At 32.8% G+C, this 22,561-nt stretch overlaps 1 protein-coding gene across 1 annotated transcript in view; it reads left to right on the top strand.

Moving 5' to 3' along the window:
* LOC306851252 (uncharacterized protein) overlaps positions 1–22,561 on the top strand; it is a gene marked incomplete at its 5' end in the record, with an annotated part of 59,500 nt that overhangs the window by 23,274 nt on the left and 13,665 nt on the right. The window contains 5 exons of the mRNA XM_079387407.1: positions 984–1,424; positions 6,044–6,481; positions 10,965–11,402; positions 15,887–16,324; positions 19,953–20,402. Coding sequence (XP_079243533.1) covers positions 984–1,424; positions 6,044–6,481; positions 10,965–11,402; positions 15,887–16,324; positions 19,953–20,402 — 2,205 coding nt within the window. The remainder of the gene's footprint in view (positions 1–983; positions 1,425–6,043; positions 6,482–10,964; positions 11,403–15,886; positions 16,325–19,952; positions 20,403–22,561) is intronic.

The following is a 22,561-nucleotide window of genomic DNA, read 5'->3' on the forward strand; positions in this document are numbered from 1 at the left end:
ATTTTTGAGAACGGCTTACACTTAGAATAAAGCAGACTAATAATTAAATCTCTTAAAGGGGTCATGGCATGGATTTTTTAATTATTTTAAGATTTTTTACTTATAACACACGTACAAAAACATATGCATAATCAAAATATTTTCAACCCTCATTCCACCCCTTTGGTCTGAAATTATTGTTATTTAAGGGAAGGTTTCTTTATATCTCACCAAAAACTTCATAAATGGAGGTTCCTGTGAGATTTTATTTAGGGTGTTATACCACAAACAGCCACCGGTGACACACAAACTACATTGACATTTATTTGATGCATTTTTCTGTCAAAAAGGTCTAAATTTCTTTGTCAGTATTACGTCGATCACAAAACAACCACCACATATGGAATTTTGAGACTCTGACCTTTCCAACGATATGTATTTTGTTAAGATTATAAAAAGTTTTGATTGTAAAATACTGTAATAATTTTGTAATATGACACTTGACTCCGCCCACTTAGGGGGAGGAGACCTCTGAAAGATTTTAAAGAACCATTTCCATGGCAACACAATTTCCAATTTCAAAATGGTTTTCACGGGATGAATTTTGAGTTTTAAAGCTTTCAAATGATATATAATTTAGGGTGATTACTAAAACATTTGATAGAGTAAAAAGGCAATAAAATATGTAATGGCTGTGACACGGGGTTAAATGGGAATTTGAAGGAAATTATTTAAATTACTCTCACTTTAATATGTAGTTTAGATTTTAAAAGATTGAACCAATACAAAATACTTTAATATTTATTCACTTTAGGATTATATTTACAACACACCACTCGACAACCGGCCACTACAGCTAAAATACAAACTGACATTGAATCTTTCAAATCATTCATCAGCTTTCATATGTATTTTATATTTAAATCATTTCATTTGTCACCTGCAGTATTTTTGATCATACTGTACATTAAACATTGAAGTCATAATTATTTGTGTCTCCACAGGTTTGACATTTATAACTCCAGGACAGAAGCTGCTGTAAAGTTTCTACTGAATCTGATTGTTTCAGCGTCAGAGTTTGATGCAAATAAAGGAGAAAATTACACTGAATTATTAACATCTGTGTGCAGCTACACATCTTTCCCTTTTAATGGGGATTATTCTGAATATCAGATTGATCAGTGTGATCTCCTGCTGGATCTGTGTTCACATGTGAAGGACTATGAGACTCAAACAGGCAGGAGTGTCCTTCCAGCATTACAGCCAATTTATCAGTCAGCTCCTGCAGTCTGGAGAATAAAGCTCTCAGAGAGAAAGAGCTCCATCCTCCTAGAAGTGCTGAAACTCCAAACAGAGAAGAAACCAGTAGAGCTGAGAGACTGGACAGATGAAGAGAGTGAAGTGAAGGGATTCCTCCAGTGTCTGCCCTACATCTCACAGCTGAGGTGAGAGTCTCAATGGGGAAAATATTACTCTGGGGTTGATTTTTGTTTCCATACTTTTTTTTTTTTTTGCGAGTACAAAGAGCAAAAATGTTGCCCCTCATCACAGTGTCCCCAATCCTGCAAATTATGACAAACCACTGATCTATAATAATAATCTATAATAGAGACCTGGATTGCTCATGACATCATTAAAGTGAAATCAGCCCCCCATATTGGTATACCCTAGTATTCCCATACATTCTTTTGAGTTAATAGGAAATCATACATTTTTAGTGAGAAGGCATCACCTAACGAGTCACCATGTTATATCTAAAGCCTCCCTGTACATTATTAAAATGTAAATATCTTAAGCATATAAATGGTTATTTGTTTAATGTCAGGAATTTCCCTGCTTATTAAAAACAGATGAACATGATAAACATCGGACAGCCGAGAGCCTCTACATATTTATTACACATGAGAAAGTGCTCATTCTGAAATCTGAATAAAGATTTATGCTTCGTAGCATATGTGCATATACCTTTATTCAGCTTGTACAGTTAGTTTATTCACTGTTTATTTAATTAGGTTGTAATATTACTTTTATTCATACAGTTGGCTAGATGCAAATGTTTTAACAATGATTTCATTAACAGCATGCATTTTGAAGCAGTCATTGATTTAAACATTGGTTAAATTAATAATTAATACAACAAAATAAACATAATATTTTACTCCTGTGGAAACTGTAATGCTAGTAAAACACCATAGAATTATTGCAGCTTTGAAGAGTCTAAATTAGATGCTGCTCAATCAAAAAATAAAATACATGCATCATAACTTATTTAGAGAAATAATGCTGACTACATGTGGTACAGACTTAAATACATCAAACTTTTTTCCGAGATGATGCATGGTAAGCTTAGCTTTGATTTAAATATAATATAGTGCAATATAGTAACAGTCTTGTATTGTAATATTTATTGTATATTTGAATCAATTTCTGATACTAATACTATTTTTGATTAATAGTAATAATGTTCATGTTTAAGATTTCCTGCATAATTACGTACATAAAGAAATATATTTTGTGTTGGATCAGTTACCCGTGTCAGCAAGTGCAACTTTCCCTGACTGACTTTATGAATCATTCAGTCCCCATCCATACACTTCATGCTTATGACAGTACTTAAATGATTAAAATGATGTCATTTTAATATTAAAATAAGTTTTTCTATCATACACTCTTAAAAGTAAAGGTGCTTCATGATGCCATAGAAGAACCTTTTTGTCTAAATAGTTCCATAAAGAACCTTCAACATCTGAAGAACCTTTCTGTTTCACAAAAGCTTCTTTGTGGTGAAAGAAGGTTCTTCAGATTATAAAAAGATAAGAAATAGATGATTCTTTAAAGAAACTTTGACTGAATATTTCTTTATGGAACCAAAAATGGTTCTTCTATAGCATCGCTGTGAAGAACCTTTTAAGCACCTTTATTTTTAAGAGTGTAGATAATATACAGAGAAAACTATATATTTTTAGGCCATTTGACAGAAGCTAGAAAACATCGTCACATAACAACAGAAAATCCACCCAGTGTCCATAAACTTGAGAAAAATAGAGAGAATTTTGCAAAAATTACATTTAAATATTTACTCATAATTGCTCTTTTTTATTATGATTAATACAAATGAATAGATATAACGTTATTATAAAAATGGTCTAATATGAACTCGTATACAAGCCAATTGTTACTTTAACCTTAACAATAGGGTTCCCTGTATAGTTTAGTTTAGAATAAATAAGTGTACATTACCAGTCAAAAGTGTTTGAACAATAAGATTTTTAATTCTCTTCTGCTCACCAAGCCTGGATTTATTTGATCCAAAATGCAGCAAAAGCAGTAATATTGTGAAATGTTTATTATTTAAAATGACTGCTTTATTTGAATATATTTTAAAATGTAATTTATTTCTGTGATCAAAGCTAAATTTTCAGCATCATTACTCCAGTCTTCAGTGTCACATGATCCTTCAGAAATCAGTCTAATAAGCTGATTTGCTGCTCAAGAAATATTTTTTACATAAAAAAATATTATCATAAAAACCATATCATTATTGTTATAAATATTTAAAACAGCTGAGTAATTTTTTTCAGGATCCGTTTAATGAACACAAAGATCAAAAGATTAGCATTTATCTGAAATATTTATTTATTTATTTTACTTGGAGTCTGTATAATTATTTATTTTATTTTATTATTATTTTTTTGGGAGGGGTATTATAGAAATTACTACTTTTATTTAGGAAGGAAGTTTTAAATCAAAACTGATGATAAAGACATTTATAATGTTACAAAAAGATTTCTATTTCAGATAAATGCTGTTCTTCTGAACTTTCTCTTCATCAAAGAAACATGAAAAAATTATTATTGACTGTTTTCAACAACAGCAATAATAATAATACAAATTATAATAAATGTTTTTTGAGCTAAAAATTCAGCTTTGAAATCACAGGAATAAATGACATTTTAAAATATATTCAAATAGAAAGCAGTTATTTTAAATAATAAAAATATTTCTGCTTTTGCTGTATTTTGGATCAAATAAATGCAGGCTTGGTGAGCAGAAGAGAATTAAAAACATTATAAATCTGACTGTTCTAAATCTTTTGACTGGTAATGTTAATCACAGGCTTGTTAATTATTCATGAATAATTCTCACTCCAGGCTCCAGCCACTGGTTAATGAGGTGATAGAATTAAGAGAAATAAGCTTCAATAGACTAACATTTGAAGTTACGGTAGCAATGTATAGCTAATGTGTGGTAATGTGAAGTAATCAGCAATTGTAGGATTTATTCATGCTTTTTTAATGCCAGGTTGGAGTTATACACTGATTTTGTGTCATGGTCCATGGACCCCCTGAATTAGCCTTGGACACCCCCTGGCCACCCCATGTATAAAACTCTAGCTCCGCCACTGAGTGTGTTGCATTCTGATTAGTGCCTCATATTTCAGATATCTTACACAATGACAACAACCGCATCAACTGAGTGTTTGAAATAACTTCCTTTTGTGATCTGATGTGGATTCTTATCACAGAATGAGTCAGAAAATATACTGAGATAAAGACTGTCACTTTTAGTCAGCTACAACAATAGCTGGATGCCTTTGTCCATATATCGACTGGGAAACCTCACAGTGCATTGCATTCTGAATAGTGCCTCATAGAATACACTCAGGAGCACACAGTGACAACAACCGCAAATCACCTGAGAAAATACAGACTGTTTTTATATTCATATTTTTGAGAACGGCTTACACTTAGAATAAAGCAGACTAATAATTAAATCTCTTAAAGGGGTCATGGCATGGATTTTTTTAATTATTTTAAGATTTTTTACTTAACACACTTACAAAAACATATGCATAATCAAAAATATTTTCAACCCTCATTCCACCCCTTTGGTCTGAAATGATTGTTATTTAAGGGAAGGTTTCTTTATATCTCACCAAAAACTTAATAAATGGAGGTTCCTGTGAGATTTTATTTAGTGTGTTATACCACAAACAGCCACCGGTGACACCCAAACTACATTGACTTTTATTTGATGCATTTTTCTGTCACAAATGTCTAAATTTCTTTGTCAGTATTACGTCGATCACAAAACAACCACCACATATGGAATTTTGAGACTCTGACCTTTCCAACGATATGTATTTTGTTAAGATTATAAAAAGTTTTGATTGTAAAATACTGTAATAATTTTGTAATATGACACTTGACTCCGCCCACTTAGGGGGAGGAGACCTCTGAAAGATTTTAAAGAACCATTTCCATGGCAACGCAATTTCCAATTTCAAAATGGTGTTCACGGGATGAATTTTGAGTTTTAAAGCTTTCAAATGATATTTAGGGGAAGTCGTGGCCTAATGGTTAGAGAGTCGGAATCGTAATCGAAAGTTTGCGGGTTCGAGTCCCCGGCCGGCAGGGATTGTAGGTGGGGGGAGTGAATGTACAGCGCTCTCTCCACCCTCAATACCACGACTGAGGTGCCCTTGAGCAAGGCACCGAACCCCCAATTGCTCCCCGGGCGCCGCAGCATGGCTGCCCACTGCTCCGGGTGTGTGTTCACGGTGTGTGTGTGTGTGTGTGTGTGTGCATTTGTTCACTACTCACTGCTGTGTGTGTGCACTTGGATGGGTTAAACGCAGAGCACCAATTTCGAGTATGGGTCACCATACTTGACAATACGTCACGACTTTATATAATTTAGGGTGATTACTAAAACATTTGATAGAGTAAAAAGGCAATAAAATATGTAATGGCTGTGACACGGGGTTAAATGGGAATTTGAAGGAAATTATTTAAATTACTCTCACTTTAATATGTAGTTTAGATTTTAAAAGATTGAACCAATACAAAATACTTTACTATTTATTCACTTTAGGATTATATTTACGACACACCACTCGACAACCGGCCACTACAGCTAAAATACAAACTGACATTGAATCTTTCAAATCATTCATCAGCTTTCATATGTATTTTATATTTAAATCATTTCATTTGTCACCTGCAGTATTTTTGATCATACTGTACATTAAACATTGAAGTGATAATTATTTGTGTCTCCACAGGTTTGACGTTGATAACTCCAGGAGAGAAGCTGCTGTAAAGTTTCTACTGAATCTGATTGTTTCAGCGTCAGAGTTTGATGCAAATAAAGGAGAAAATTACACTGAATTATTAACATCTGTGTGCAGCTACATATCTTTTCCCTGCAGTGAAAACTACACTAAGCGTCATAATCAGGGTGATTTTCTGCTGGATCTGTACTCACATATGAAGGACTATGAGACTCAAACAGGCAGGAGTGTCCTTCCAGCATTACAGCCAATTTATCAGTCAGCTCCTGCAGTCTGGAGAATAAAGCTCTCAGAGAGAAAGAGCTCCATCCTCCTAGAAGTGCTGAAACTCCAAACAGAGAAGAAACCAGTAGAGCTGATAGACTGGACAGATGAAGAGAGTGAAGTGAAGGGATTCCTCCAGTGTCTGCCCTACATCTCACAGCTGAGGTGAGAGACTCATGGGGAAAATATTACTCTGGGGTTGATTTGTTTTGTTTCCATACTTTCTAATCTCAGTTAGGATTATTGGCTACATTTTTTTTTTTTTTTTTTTTTTTTTGCGAGTACAAAGAGCAAAAATGCTGCCCCTCATCACAGTGTCCCCAATCCTGTGAATTATGACAAACCACTGATCTATAATAATAATCTATAATAGAGACCTGGATTGCTCATGACATCATTAAAGTGAAATCAGCCCCGCCATATTGGTATACGCTAGTATTCCCATACATTCTTTTGAGTTAATAGGAAATCATACATTTTTAGTGAGAAAGCATCACCTAACGAGTCACCATGTTATATCTAAAGCCTCCCTGTACATTATTAAAATGTAAATATCTTAAGCATGTAAATGGTTATTTGTTTAATGTCAGGAATTTCCCTGCTTATTAAAAACAGCAGCGAAAAACAGATGAACATGATAAACATCGGACAGCCGAGAGCCTCTACATATTTATTACACATGAGAAAGTGCTCATTCTGAAATCTGAATAAAGATTTATGCTTCGTAGCATATGTGCATATACCTTTATTCAGCTTGTACAGTTAGTTTATTCACTGTTTATTTAATTAGGTTGTAATATTACTTTTATTCATACAGTTGGCTAGATGCAAATGATTTAACAATGATTTCATTAACAGCATGCATTTTGAAGCAGTCATTGATTTAAACATTGGTTAAATTAATAATTAATACAACAACATAAACATATTTTACTCCTGTGGAAACTGTAATGCTAGTAAAACACCATAGAATTATTGCAGCTTTGAAGAGTCTAAATTAGATGCTGCTCAAACAGAAAATAAAATACATGCATCATAACTTATTTAGAGAAATAATGCTGACTACATGTGGTACAGACTTAAATACATCAAACTTTTTTCCAAGATGATGCATGGTAAGCTTAGCTTTGATTTAAATATAATAGTGCAATATAGTAACAGTCTTGTATTGTAATATTTATTGTATATTTGAATCAATTTCTGATACTAATACTATTTTTTATAATAGTAATAATGTTCATGTTTAAGATTTCCTGCATAATTACGTACATAAAGAAATATATTTTGTGTTGGATCAGTTACCCGTGTCAGCAAGTGCAACTTTCCCTGACTGACTTTGTGAATCATTCAGTCCCCATCCATACACTTCATGCTTATGAAAGTATTTAAATGATTAAAATGATGTAATTTTAATATTAAAATAAGTTTTTCTATCATACACTCTTAAAAGTAAAGGTGCTTCATGATGCCATAGAAGAACATTTTTTCCTAAATGGTTCCATAAAGAATCTTTAACATCTGAAGAACATGTCTGTTTCACAAAAGCTTCTTTGTGGTGAAAGAAGGTTCTTCAGATTATAAAAAGATAAGAAAGAGATGATTCTTTAAAGAACCTTTGACTGAATATTTCTTTATGGAACCAGAAATGGTTCTTCTATGGCATCGCTGTGAAGAAACTTTTACGCTCCTTTATTTCTAAGAGTGTAGATAATAGAAAAATAGAGAGAATTTAGCAAAAATTACATTTAAATATTTACTCATAATTGCTCTTTTTTTATTATGATTAATAAAAATGAATAGATATAACATTATTATAAAAATGGTCTAATATGAACTTGTATAAAAGCCAATTGTTACTTTAATCTTAACAATAGGGTTCCCTGTATAGTTTAGTTTAGAGAAAATAAGTGTACATTACCAGTCAAAAGTGTTTGAACAATAAGATTTTTAATTCTCTTCTGCTCACCAAGCCTGGATTTATTTGATCCAAAATGCAGCAAAAGCAGTAATATTGTGAAATGTTTATTATTTAAAATGACTGCTTTATTTGAATATATTTTAAAATGTAATTTATTTCTGTGATCAAAGCTAAATTTTCAGCCTCATTACTCCAGTCTTCAGTGTCACATGATCCTTCAGAAATCAGTCTAATAAGCTGAATTCTTACATAAATATTATCATAAAAAACATCATTATTATTATAAATATTTAAAACAGCGGAGTACATTTTTTCAGGATTCTTTTAATGAATACAAAGATCAAAAGATTAGCATTTATCTGAAATATTATTATTTTTTTGGGGGGGGTACTACTTTTATTTAGCGAGCATGATTTAAATCAAAAGTGATGATAAAGACATTTATAATGTTACAAAAAGATTTCTATTTCAGATAAATGCTGTTCTTCTGAACTTTCTCTTCATCAAAGAAACCGGAAAAAATTATACTCGACTGTTTTCAACAACAGCAATAATAATAATAATAATAATGTTTTTTGAGCTAAAGATTCAGCTTTGAAATCACAGGAATAAATTACATTTTTAAATATATTCAAATAGAAAGTAGTTACTTTAAATAATAAAAATATTTCTGCTTTTGCTGTATTTTGGATCAAATAAATGCAGGCTTGGTGAGCAGAAGAGAATTAAAAACATTATAAATCTGACTGTTCTAAATCTTTTGACTGGTAATGTTAATCACAGGCTTGTTAATTATTCATGAATAATTCTCACTCCAGGCTCCAGCCACTGGTTAATGAGGTGATAGAATTAAGAGAAATAAGCTTCAATAGACTAACATTTGAAGTTACGGTAGGAATGTATAGCTAATGTGTGGTAATGTGAAGTACTCAGCAATTGTAGGATTTATTCATGCTTTTTTAATGCCAGGTTGGAGTTATACACTGATTTTGTGTCATGGTCCATGGACCCCCTGAATTAGCCTTGGACACCCCCTGGCCACCCCATGTATAAAACTCTAGCTCCGCCACTGAGTGTGTTGCATTCTGATTAGTGCCTCATATTTCAGATATCTTACACAGTGACAACAACCGCATCAACTGAGTGTTTGAAATAACTTCCTTTTGTGATCTGATGTGGATTCTTATCACAGAATGAGTCAGAAAATATACTGTGATAAAGACTGTCACTTTTAGTCAGCTACAACAATAGCTGGATGCCTTTGTCCATATATCGACTGGGAAACCTCACAGTGCATTGCATTCTGAATAGTGCCTCATAGAATACACTCAGGAGCACACAGTGACAACAACCGCAAATCACCTGAGAAAATACAGACTGTTTTTATATTCATATTTTTGAGAACGGCTTACACTTAGAATAAAGCAGACTAATAATTAAATCTCTTAAAGGGGTCATGGCATGGATTTATTTAATTATTTTAAGATTTTTTACTTATAACACGCATACAATAACATATGCATAATCAAAAATATTTTCAACCCTCATTCCACCCCTTTGGTCTGAAATGATTGTTATTTAAGGGAAGGTTTCTTTATATCTCACCAAAAACTTAATAAATGGAGGTTCCTGTGAGATTTTATTTAGGGTGTTATACCACAAACAGCCACCGGTGACACCCAAACTACATTGACTTTTATTTGATGCATTTTTCTGTCACAAATGTCTAAATTTCTTTGTCAGTTTTACGTCTATCACAAAATAACCACCACATATGGAATTTTGAGACTCTGACCTTTCCAACGATATGTATTTTAAGATTATAAAAAGTTTTGATTGTAAAATACTGTAATAATTTTGTAATATGACACTTGACTCCGCCCACTTAGGGGGAGGAGACCTCTGAAAGATTTTAAAGAACCATTTCCATGGCAACGCAATTTCCAATTTCAAAATGGTGTTCACGGGATGAATTTTGAGTTTTAAAGCTTTCAAATGATATTTAGGGGAAGTCGTGGCCTAATGGTTAGAGAGTCGGAATCGTAATCGAAAGTTTGCGGGTTCGAGTCCCCGGCCGGCAGGGATTGTAGGTGGGGGGAGTGAATGTACAGCGCTCTCTCCACCCTCAATACCACGACTGAGGTGCCCTTGAGCAAGGCACCGAACCCCCAATTGCTCCCCGGGCGCCGCAGCATGGCTGCCCACTGCTCCGGGTGTGTGTTCACGGTGTGTGTGTGTGTGTGTGTGTGTGCATTTGTTCACTACTCACTGCTGTGTGTGTGCACTTGGATGGGTTAAACGCAGAGCACCAATTTCGAGTATGGGTCACCATACTTGACAATACGTCACGACTTTATATAATTTAGGGTGATTACTAAAACATTTGATAGAGTAAAAAGGCAATAAAATATGTAATGGCTGTGACACGGGGTTAAATGGGAATTTGAAGGAAATTATTTAAATTACTCTCACTTTAATATGTAGTTTAGATTTTAAAAGATTGAACCAATACAAAATACTTTACTATTTATTCACTTTAGGATTATATTTACGACACACCACTCGACAACCGGCCACTACAGCTAAAATACAAACTGACATTGAATCTTTCAAATCATTCATCAGCTTTCATATGTATTTTATATTTAAATCATTTCATTTGTCACCTGCAGTATTTTTGATCATACTGTACATTAAACATTGAAGTGATAATTATTTGTGTCTCCACAGGTTTGACGTTGATAACTCCAGGAGAGAAGCTGCTGTAAAGTTTCTACTGAATCTGATTGTTTCAGCGTCAGAGTTTGATGCAAATAAAGGAGAAAATTACACTGAATTATTAACATCTGTGTGCAGCTACATATCTTTTCCCTGCAGTGAAAACTACACTAAGCGTCATAATCAGGGTGATTTTCTGCTGGATCTGTACTCACATATGAAGGACTATGAGACTCAAACAGGCAGGAGTGTCCTTCCAGCATTACAGCCAATTTATCAGTCAGCTCCTGCAGTCTGGAGAATAAAGCTCTCAGAGAGAAAGAGCTCCATCCTCCTAGAAGTGCTGAAACTCCAAACAGAGAAGAAACCAGTAGAGCTGATAGACTGGACAGATGAAGAGAGTGAAGTGAAGGGATTCCTCCAGTGTCTGCCCTACATCTCACAGCTGAGGTGAGAGACTCATGGGGAAAATATTACTCTGGGGTTGATTTGTTTTGTTTCCATACTTTCTAATCTCAGTTAGGATTATTGGCTACATTTTTTTTTTTTTTTTTTTTTTTTGCGAGTACAAAGAGCAAAAATGCTGCCCCTCATCACAGTGTCCCCAATCCTGTGAATTATGACAAACCACTGATCTATAATAATAATCTATAATAGAGACCTGGATTGCTCATGACATCATTAAAGTGAAATCAGCCCCGCCATATTGGTATACGCTAGTATTCCCATACATTCTTTTGAGTTAATAGGAAATCATACATTTTTAGTGAGAAAGCATCACCTAACGAGTCACCATGTTATATCTAAAGCCTCCCTGTACATTATTAAAATGTAAATATCTTAAGCATGTAAATGGTTATTTGTTTAATGTCAGGAATTTCCCTGCTTATTAAAAACAGCAGCGAAAAACAGATGAACATGATAAACATCGGACAGCCGAGAGCCTCTACATATTTATTACACATGAGAAAGTGCTCATTCTGAAATCTGAATAAAGATTTATGCTTCGTAGCATATGTGCATATACCTTTATTCAGCTTGTACAGTTAGTTTATTCACTGTTTATTTAATTAGGTTGTAATATTACTTTTATTCATACAGTTGGCTAGATGCAAATGATTTAACAATGATTTCATTAACAGCATGCATTTTGAAGCAGTCATTGATTTAAACATTGGTTAAATTAATAATTAATACAACAACATAAACATATTTTACTCCTGTGGAAACTGTAATGCTAGTAAAACACCATAGAATTATTGCAGCTTTGAAGAGTCTAAATTAGATGCTGCTCAAACAGAAAATAAAATACATGCATCATAACTTATTTAGAGAAATAATGCTGACTACATGTGGTACAGACTTAAATACATCAAACTTTTTTCCAAGATGATGCATGGTAAGCTTAGCTTTGATTTAAATATAATAGTGCAATATAGTAACAGTCTTGTATTGTAATATTTATTGTATATTTGAATCAATTTCTGATACTAATACTATTTTTTATAATAGTAATAATGTTCATGTTTAAGATTTCCTGCATAATTACGTACATAAAGAAATATATTTTGTGTTGGATCAGTTACCCGTGTCAGCAAGTGCAACTTTCCCTGACTGACTTTGTGAATCATTCAGTCCCCATCCATACACTTCATGCTTATGAAAGTATTTAAATGATTAAAATGATGTAATTTTAATATTAAAATAAGTTTTTCTATCATACACTCTTAAAAGTAAAGGTGCTTCATGATGCCATAGAAGAACATTTTTTCCTAAATGGTTCCATAAAGAATCTTTAACATCTGAAGAACATGTCTGTTTCACAAAAGCTTCTTTGTGGTGAAAGAAGGTTCTTCAGATTATAAAAAGATAAGAAAGAGATGATTCTTTAAAGAACCTTTGACTGAATATTTCTTTATGGAACCAGAAATGGTTCTTCTATGGCATCGCTGTGAAGAAACTTTTACGCTCCTTTATTTCTAAGAGTGTAGATAATAGAAAAATAGAGAGAATTTAGCAAAAATTACATTTAAATATTTACTCATAATTGCTCTTTTTTTATTATGATTAATAAAAATGAATAGATATAACATTATTATAAAAATGGTCTAATATGAACTTGTATAAAAGCCAATTGTTACTTTAATCTTAACAATAGGGTTCCCTGTATAGTTTAGTTTAGAGAAAATAAGTGTACATTACCAGTCAAAAGTGTTTGAACAATAAGATTTTTAATTCTCTTCTGCTCACCAAGCCTGGATTTATTTGATCCAAAATGCAGCAAAAGCAGTAATATTGTGAAATGTTTATTATTTAAAATGACTGCTTTATTTGAATATATTTTAAAATGTAATTTATTTCTGTGATCAAAGCTAAATTTTCAGCCTCATTACTCCAGTCTTCAGTGTCACATGATCCTTCAGAAATCAGTCTAATAAGCTGAATTCTTACATAAATATTATCATAAAAAACATCATTATTATTATAAATATTTAAAACAGCGGAGTACATTTTTTCAGGATTCTTTTAATGAATACAAAGATCAAAAGATTAGCATTTATCTGAAATATTATTATTTTTTTGGGGGGGGTACTACTTTTATTTAGCGAGCATGATTTAAATCAAAAGTGATGATAAAGACATTTATAATGTTACAAAAAGATTTCTATTTCAGATAAATGCTGTTCTTCTGAACTTTCTCTTCATCAAAGAAACCGGAAAAAATTATACTCGACTGTTTTCAACAACAGCAATAATAATAATAATAATAATGTTTTTTGAGCTAAAGATTCAGCTTTGAAATCACAGGAATAAATTACATTTTTAAATATATTCAAATAGAAAGTAGTTACTTTAAATAATAAAAATATTTCTGCTTTTGCTGTATTTTGGATCAAATAAATGCAGGCTTGGTGAGCAGAAGAGAATTAAAAACATTATAAATCTGACTGTTCTAAATCTTTTGACTGGTAATGTTAATCACAGGCTTGTTAATTATTCATGAATAATTCTCACTCCAGGCTCCAGCCACTGGTTAATGAGGTGATAGAATTAAGAGAAATAAGCTTCAATAGACTAACATTTGAAGTTACGGTAGGAATGTATAGCTAATGTGTGGTAATGTGAAGTACTCAGCAATTGTAGGATTTATTCATGCTTTTTTAATGCCAGGTTGGAGTTATACACTGATTTTGTGTCATGGTCCATGGACCCCCTGAATTAGCCTTGGACACCCCCTGGCCACCCCATGTATAAAACTCTAGCTCCGCCACTGAGTGTGTTGCATTCTGATTAGTGCCTCATATTTCAGATATCTTACACAGTGACAACAACCGCATCAACTGAGTGTTTGAAATAACTTCCTTTTGTGATCTGATGTGGATTCTTATCACAGAATGAGTCAGAAAATATACTGTGATAAAGACTGTCACTTTTAGTCAGCTACAACAATAGCTGGATGCCTTTGTCCATATATCGACTGGGAAACCTCACAGTGCATTGCATTCTGAATAGTGCCTCATAGAATACACTCAGGAGCACACAGTGACAACAACCGCAAATCACCTGAGAAAATACAGACTGTTTTTATATTCATATTTTTGAGAACGGCTTACACTTAGAATAAAGCAGACTAATAATTAAATCTCTTAAAGGGGTCATGGCATGGATTTATTTAATTATTTTAAGATTTTTTACTTATAACACGCATACAATAACATATGCATAATCAAAAATATTTTCAACCCTCATTCCACCCCTTTGGTCTGAAATGATTGTTATTTAAGGGAAGGTTTCTTTATATCTCACCAAAAACTTAATAAATGGAGGTTCCTGTGAGATTTTATTTAGGGTGTTATACCACAAACAGCCACCGGTGACACCCAAACTACATTGACTTTTATTTGATGCATTTTTCTGTCACAAATGTCTAAATTTCTTTGTCAGTTTTACGTCTATCACAAAATAACCACCACATATGGAATTTTGAGACTCTGACCTTTCCAACGATATGTATTTTAAGATTATAAAAAGTTTTGATTGTAAAATACTGTAATAATTTTGTAATATGACACTTGACTCCGCCCACTTAGGGGGAGGAGACCTCTGAAAGATTTTAAAGAACCATTTCCATGGCAACGCAATTTCCAATTTCAAAATGGTGTTCACGGGATGAATTTTGAGTTTTAAAGCTTTCAAATGATATTGAGGGGAAGTCGTGGCCTAATGGTTAGAGAGTCGGACTCGTAATCGAAAGTTTGCGGGTTCGAGTCCCCGGCCGGCAGGGATTGTAGGTGGGGGGAGTGAATGTACAGCGCTCTCTCCACCCTCAATACCACGACTGAGGTGCCCTTGAGCAAGGCACCGAACCCCCAATTGCTCCCCGGGCGCCGCAGCATGGCTGCCCACTGCTCCGGGTGTGTGTTCACGGTGTGTGTGTGTGTGTGTGTGTGTGTGCATTTGTTCACTACTCACTGCTGTGTGTGTGCACTTGGATGGGTTAAACGCAGAGCACCAATTTCGAGTATGGGTCACCATACTTGACAATACGTCACGACTTTATATAATTTAGGGTGATTACTAAAACATTTGATAGAGTAAAAAGGCAATAAAATATGTAATGGCTGTGACACGGGGTTAAATGGGAATTTGAAGGAAATTATATAAATTACTCTCACTTTAATATGTAGTTTAGATTTTAAAAGATTGAACCAATACAAAACACTTTACTATTTATTCACTTTAGGATTATATTTACAACACACCACTCGACAACCGGCCACTACAGCTAAAATACAAACTGACATTGAATCTTTCAAATCATTCATCAGCTTTCATATGTATTTTATATTTAAATCATTACATTTGTCACCTGCAGTATTTTTGTTCATACTGTACATTAAACATTGAAGTCATAATTATTTGTGTCTCCACAGGTTTGACGTTGATAACTCCAGGAGAGAAGCTGCTGTAAAGTTTCTACTGAATCTGATTGTTTCAGCGTCAGAGTTTGATGCAAATAAAGGAGAAAATTACTCTGAATTATTAACATCTGTGTGCAGCTACATATCTTTTCCCTGCAGTGAAAACTACACTAAGCGTCATAATCAGGGTGATTTTCTGCTGGATCTGTACTCACATGTGAAGGACTATGAGACTCAAACAGGCAGGAGTGTCTTTCCAGCATTACAGCCAATTTATCAGTCAGCTCCTGCAGTCTGGAGAATAAAGCTCTCAGAGAGAAAGAGCTCCATCCTCCTAGAAGTGCTGAAACTCCCAACAGAGAAGAAACCAGTAGAGCTGATAGACTGGACAGATGAAGAGAGTGAAGTGAAGGGATTCCTCCAGTGTCTGCCCTACATCTCACAGCTGAGGTGAGAGACTCATGGGGAAAATATTACTCTGGGGTTGATTTGTTTTGTTTCCATACGTTCTAATCTCAGTTAGGATTATTGGCTACATTTTTTTTTTTTTTGCGAGTACAAAGAGCAAAAATGCTGCCCCTCATCACAGTGTCCCCAATCCTGTGAATTATGACAAACCACTGATCTATTATAATAATCTATAATAGAGACCTGGATTGCTCATGACATCATTAAAGTGAAATCAGCCCCGCCATATTGGTATACCCTAGTATTCCCATACATTCTTTTGAGTTAATAGGAAATCATACATTTTTAGTGAGAAAGCATCACCTAACGAGTCACCATGTTATATCTAAAGTCTCCCTGTACATTATTAAAATGTAAATATCTTAAGCATATAAACAGTTATTTGTTTAATGTCAGGAATTTCCCTGCTTATTAAAAACAGCAGCGAAAAACAGATGAACATGATAAACATCGGACAGCCGAGAGCCTCTACATATTTATTACACATGAGAAAGTGCTCATTCTGAAATCTGAATAAAGATTTATGCTTCGTAGCATATGTGCATATACCTTTATTCAGCTTGTACAGTTAGTTTATTCACTGTTTATTTAATTAGGTTGTAATATTACTTTTATTCATACAGTTGGCTAGATGCAAATGATTTAACAATGATTTCATTAACAGCATGCATTTTGAAGCAGTCATTGATTTAAACATTGGTTAAATTAATAATTAATACAACAACATAAACATAATATTTTCCTCCTGTGGAAACTGTAATGCTAGTAAAACACCATAGAATTATTGCAGCTTTGAAGAGTCTAAATTAGATGCTGCTCAATCAAAAAATAAAATACATGCATCATAACTTATTTAGAGAAATAATGCTGACTACATGTGGTACAGACTTAAATACATCAAACTTTTTTCCAAGATGATGCATGGTAAGCTTAGCTTTGATTTAAATATAATAGTGCAATATAGTAACAGTCTTGTACTGTAATATTTATTGTATATTTGAATCAATTTCTGATACTAATACTATTTTTGATAATAGTAATAATGTTCATGTTTAAGATTTCCTGCATAATTACGTACATAAAGAAATATATTTTGTGTTGGATCAGTTACCCGTGTCAGCAAGTGCAACTTTCCCTGACTGACTTTGTGAATCATTCAGTCACCATCCATACACTTCATGCTTATGAAAGTATTTAAATGATTAAAATGATGTAATTTTAATATTAAAATACGTTTTTCTATCATACACTCTTAAAAGTAAAGGTGCTTCATGATGCCATAGAAGAACATTTTTTCCTAAATGGTTCCATAAAGAATCTTTAACATCTGAAGAACATGTCTGTTTCACAAAAGCTTCTTTGTGGTGAAAGAAGGTTCTTCAGATTATAAAAAGATAAGAAATAGATGATTCTTTAAAGAACCTTTGACTGAATATTTCTTTATGGAACCAGAAATGGTTCTTCTATGGCATCGCTGTGAAGAAACTTTTACGCTCCTTTATTTCTAAGAGTGTAGATAATAGAAAAATAGAGAGAATTTAGCAAAAATTACATTTAAATATTTACTCATAATTGCTCTTTTTTTATTATGATTAATAAAAATGAATAGATATAACATTATTATAAAAATGGTCTAATATGAACTTGTATAAAAGCCAATTGTTACTTTAATCTTAACAATAGGGTTCCCTGTATAGTTTAGTTTAGAAAAAATAAGTGTACATTACCAGTCAAAAGTGTTTGAACAATAAGATTTTTAATTCTCTTCTGCTCACCAAGCCTGGATTTATTTGATCCAAAATGCAGCAAAAGCAGTAATATTGTGAAATGTTTATTATTTAAAATGACTGCTTTATTTGAATATATTTTAAAATGTAATTTATTTCTGTGATCAAAGCTAAATTTTCAGCCTCATTACTCCAGTCTTCAGTGTCACATGATCCTTCAGAAATCAGTCTAATAAGCTGAATTCTTACATAAATATTATCATAAAAAACATCATTATTATTATAAATATTTAAAACAGCGGAGTACATTTTTTCAGGATTCTTTTAATGAATACAAAGATCAAAAGATTAGCATTTATCTGAAATATTATTATTTTTTTGGGGGGGGTACTACTTTTATTTAGCGAGCATGATTTAAATCAAAAGTGATGATAAAGACATTTATAATGTTACAAAAAGATTTCTATTTCAGATAAATGCTGTTCTTCTGAACTTTCTCTTCATCAAAGAAACCGGAAAAAATTATACTCGACTGTTTTCAACAACAACAATAATAATAATAATAATAATGTTTTTTGAGCTAAAGATTCAGCTTTGAAATCACAGGAATAAATTACATTTTTAAATATATTCAAATAGAAAGCAGTTACTTTAAATAATAAAAATATTTCTGCTTTTGCTGTATTTTGGATCAAATAAATGCAGGCTTGGTGAGCAGAAGAGAATTAAAAACATTATAAATCTGACTGTTCTAAATCTTTTGACTGGTAATGTTAATCACAGGCTTGTTAATTATTCATGAATAATTCTCACTCCAGGCTCCAGCCACTGGTTAATGAGGTGATACAATTAACCGCAAAACACCTGAGAAAATACAGACTTTTTTTATATTCATATTTTTGAGAACGGCTTACACTTACTTAGAATAAAGCAGACTAATAATTAAATCTCTTAAAGGGGTCATGGCAGGGATTTTTAAATTATTTTAAGATTTTTTACTTATAACACACGTACAAAAACATTTGCATATTCAAAAATATTTTCAACCCTCGTTTCACCCCTTTGGTCTGAAATTATTGTTATTTAAGGGAAGGTTTCTTTATATCTCACCAAAAACTTCATAAATGGAGGTTCCTGTGAGATTTTATTTAGGGTGTTATACCACAAACAGCCACCGGTGACACCCAAACTACATTGACTTTTATTGGATGCATTTTTCTGTCACAAATGTCTAAATTTCTTTGTCAGTATTACGTCGATCACAAAACAACCACCACATATGGAATTTTGAGACTCTGACCTTTCCAACGATATGTATTTTGTTAAGATTATAAAAAGTTTTGATTGTAAAATACTGTAATAATTTTGTAATATGACACTTGACTCCGCCCACTTAGGGGGAGGAGACCTCTGAAAGAGTTTAAAGAACCATTTCCATGGCAACGCAACTTCCAGTTTCAAAATGGTTTTCACAGGATGAATTTTGAGTTTTAAAGCTTTCAAATGATATATAATTTATGGTGATTACTAAAACATTTGATAGAGTAAAAAAGCAATAAAATATGTAATGGCTGTGACACGGGGTTAAATGGGAATTTGAAGGAAATTATTTAAATTACTCTCACTTTAATATGTAGTTTAGATTTGAAAAGATTGAACCAATACAAAACACTTTACTATTTATTCACTTTAGGATTATATTTACAACACACCACTCGACAACCGGCCACTACAGCTAAAATACAAACTGACATTGAATCTTTCAAATCATTCATCAGCTTTCATATGTATTTTATATTTAAATCATTTCATTTGTCACCTGCAGTATTTTTGATCATACTGTACATTAAACATTGAAGTGATAATTATTTGTGTCTCCACAGGTTTGACGTTGATAACTCCAAGAGAGAAGCTGCTGTAAAGTTTCTACTGAATCTGATTGTTTCAGCGTCAGAGTTTGATGCAAATAAAGGAGAAAATTACTCTGAATTATTAACATCTGTGTGCAGCTACACATCTTTCCCTTTTAATGAGGATTATTTTGATGATTCTGAATATGAGGTTGATCAGGGTGATTTCCTGCTGGATCTGTGTTCACATGTGAAGGACTATGAGACTCAAACAGGCAGGAGTGTCCTTCCAGCATTACAGCCAATTTATCAGTCAGCTCCTGCAGTCTGGAGCATAGACCTCTCAGAGAGAAAGAGCTCCATCCTCCTAGAAGTGCTGAAACTCCCAACAGAGAAGAAACCAGTAGAGCTGATAGTCTGGACAGATGAAGAGAGTGAAGTGAAGGGATTCCTCCAGTGTCTGCCCTACATCTCACAGCTGAGGTGGGTCTCTATGAACATAACAGAATCTATTACACACATCCTACTTTAAGCTGAGTTTAATGAAGCCACTGTTAACTGAAGTAAGTTATGTGTTCAGACCAATTCAATGTTGTTTTGTCAGTAGATTTTTATTTTTCGTATAAATGACAAATGATTATGAAGCAGAGTGGCCGATACTGACCGTATGACTTCAGCTTTCCCTGATCACACAATGATGTCACTAAACATCAAGCGATAGATGGAGCCTACAGTAACAAATATAGGATATGCATCAATCCCAACTACAATATGATGAGGACAACTTTCCCTGACTGACTTTGTGAATCATTCAGTCCCCATCCATACACTTCATGCTTATGACAGTACTTAAATTATTAAAATGATGTTTTAATATTAAAATAATTTTTTCTATCATACACTCTTAAAAATAAATGTGCTTCATGATGCCATAGAAGAACCTTTTTGTCTAAATGGTTCCATAAAGAACCTTTAACATCTGAAGAACCTATATATTTTTAGGCCATTTGACAGCAGCTAGAAAACATCGTCACATAATAACAGAAAATCCACCCAGTGTCCATAAACTTGAGAAAAATAGAGAGAATTTAGCAAAAATTACATTTAAATATTTACTCATAATTGCTCTTTTTTTATTATGATTAATAAAAATGAATAGATATAACATTATTATAAAAATGGTCTAATATGAACTTGTATACAAGCCAATTGTTACTTTAACCTTAACAATAGGGTTCCCTGTATAGTTTAGTTTAGAGAAAATAAGTGTACATTACCAGTCAAAAGTGTTTAAACAATAAGATTTTTAATTCTCTTCTGCTCACCAAGCCTGGATTTATTTGATCCAAAATGCAGCAAAAGCAGTAATATTGTGAAATGTTTACTATTTAAAATGACTGCTTTATTTGAATATATTTTAAAATGTAATTTATTTCTGTGATCAAAGCTAAATTTTCAGCCTCATTACTCCAGTCTTCAGTGTCACATGATCCTTCAGAAATCAGTCTAATAAGCTGATTTGCTGCTCAAGAAACATTTTTTACATAAAAAACATCATTATTATTATAAATATTTAAAACAGTTTAGTAAATTTTTTCAGGATTCTTTTAATGAATACAAAGATCAAAAGATTAGCATTTATCTGAAATATTTTTTTTTTATTTTTTTTTTGGGGGGGGGGGGGGGGTATTATAGAAATTACTACTTTTATTTAGCAAGGATGATTTAAATCAAAAGTGATGATAAAGACATTTATAATGTTACAAAAAGATTTCTATTTCAGATAAATGCTGTTCTTCTGAACTTTCTCTTCATCAAAGAAACCGGAAAAAATTCTACTCGACTGTTTTCAACAACAGCAATGATAATAATAATAGATGTTTTTTAGCTAAATATTCAGCTTTGAAATCACAGGAATAAATGACATTTTTAAATATATTCAAATAGAAAGCAGTTACTTTAAATAATAAAAATATTTCTGCTTTTGCTGTATTTTGGATCAAATAAATGCAGGCTTGGTGAGCAGAAGAGAATTAAAAACATTATAAATCTGACTGTTCTAAATCTTTTGACTGGTAATGTTAATCACAGGCTTGTTAATTATTCATGAATAATTCTCACTCCAGGCTCCAGCCACTGGTTAATGAGGTGATACAATTAACCGCAAAACACCTGAGAAAATACAGACTGTTTTTATATTCATATTTTTGAGAACGGCTTACACTTACTTAGAATAAAGCAGACTAATAATTAAATCTCTTAAAGGGGTCATGGCAGGGATTTTTAAATTATTTTAAGATTTTTTACTTATAACACACGTACAAAAACATTTGCATATTCAAAAATATTTTCAACCCTCGTTTCACCCCTTTGGTCTGAAATTATTGTTATTTAAGGGAAGGTTTCTTTATATCTCACCAAAAACTTCATAAATGGAGGTTCCTGTGAGATTTTATTTAGGGTGTTATACCACAAACAGCCACCGGTGACACCCAAACTACATTGATATTTATTTGATGATTTTTCTGTCACAAATGTCTAAATTTCTTTGTCAGTATTACGTCGATCACAAAATAACCACCACATATGGAATTTTGAGACTGACCTTTCCAACGATATGTATTTTGTTAAGATTATAAAAC

The sequence above is a fragment of the Barbus barbus genome, assembly GCF_936440315.1.
Source record: "Barbus barbus genome assembly, chromosome: 31".
Lineage (NCBI taxonomy): Eukaryota > Metazoa > Chordata > Actinopteri > Cypriniformes > Cyprinidae > Barbus > Barbus barbus.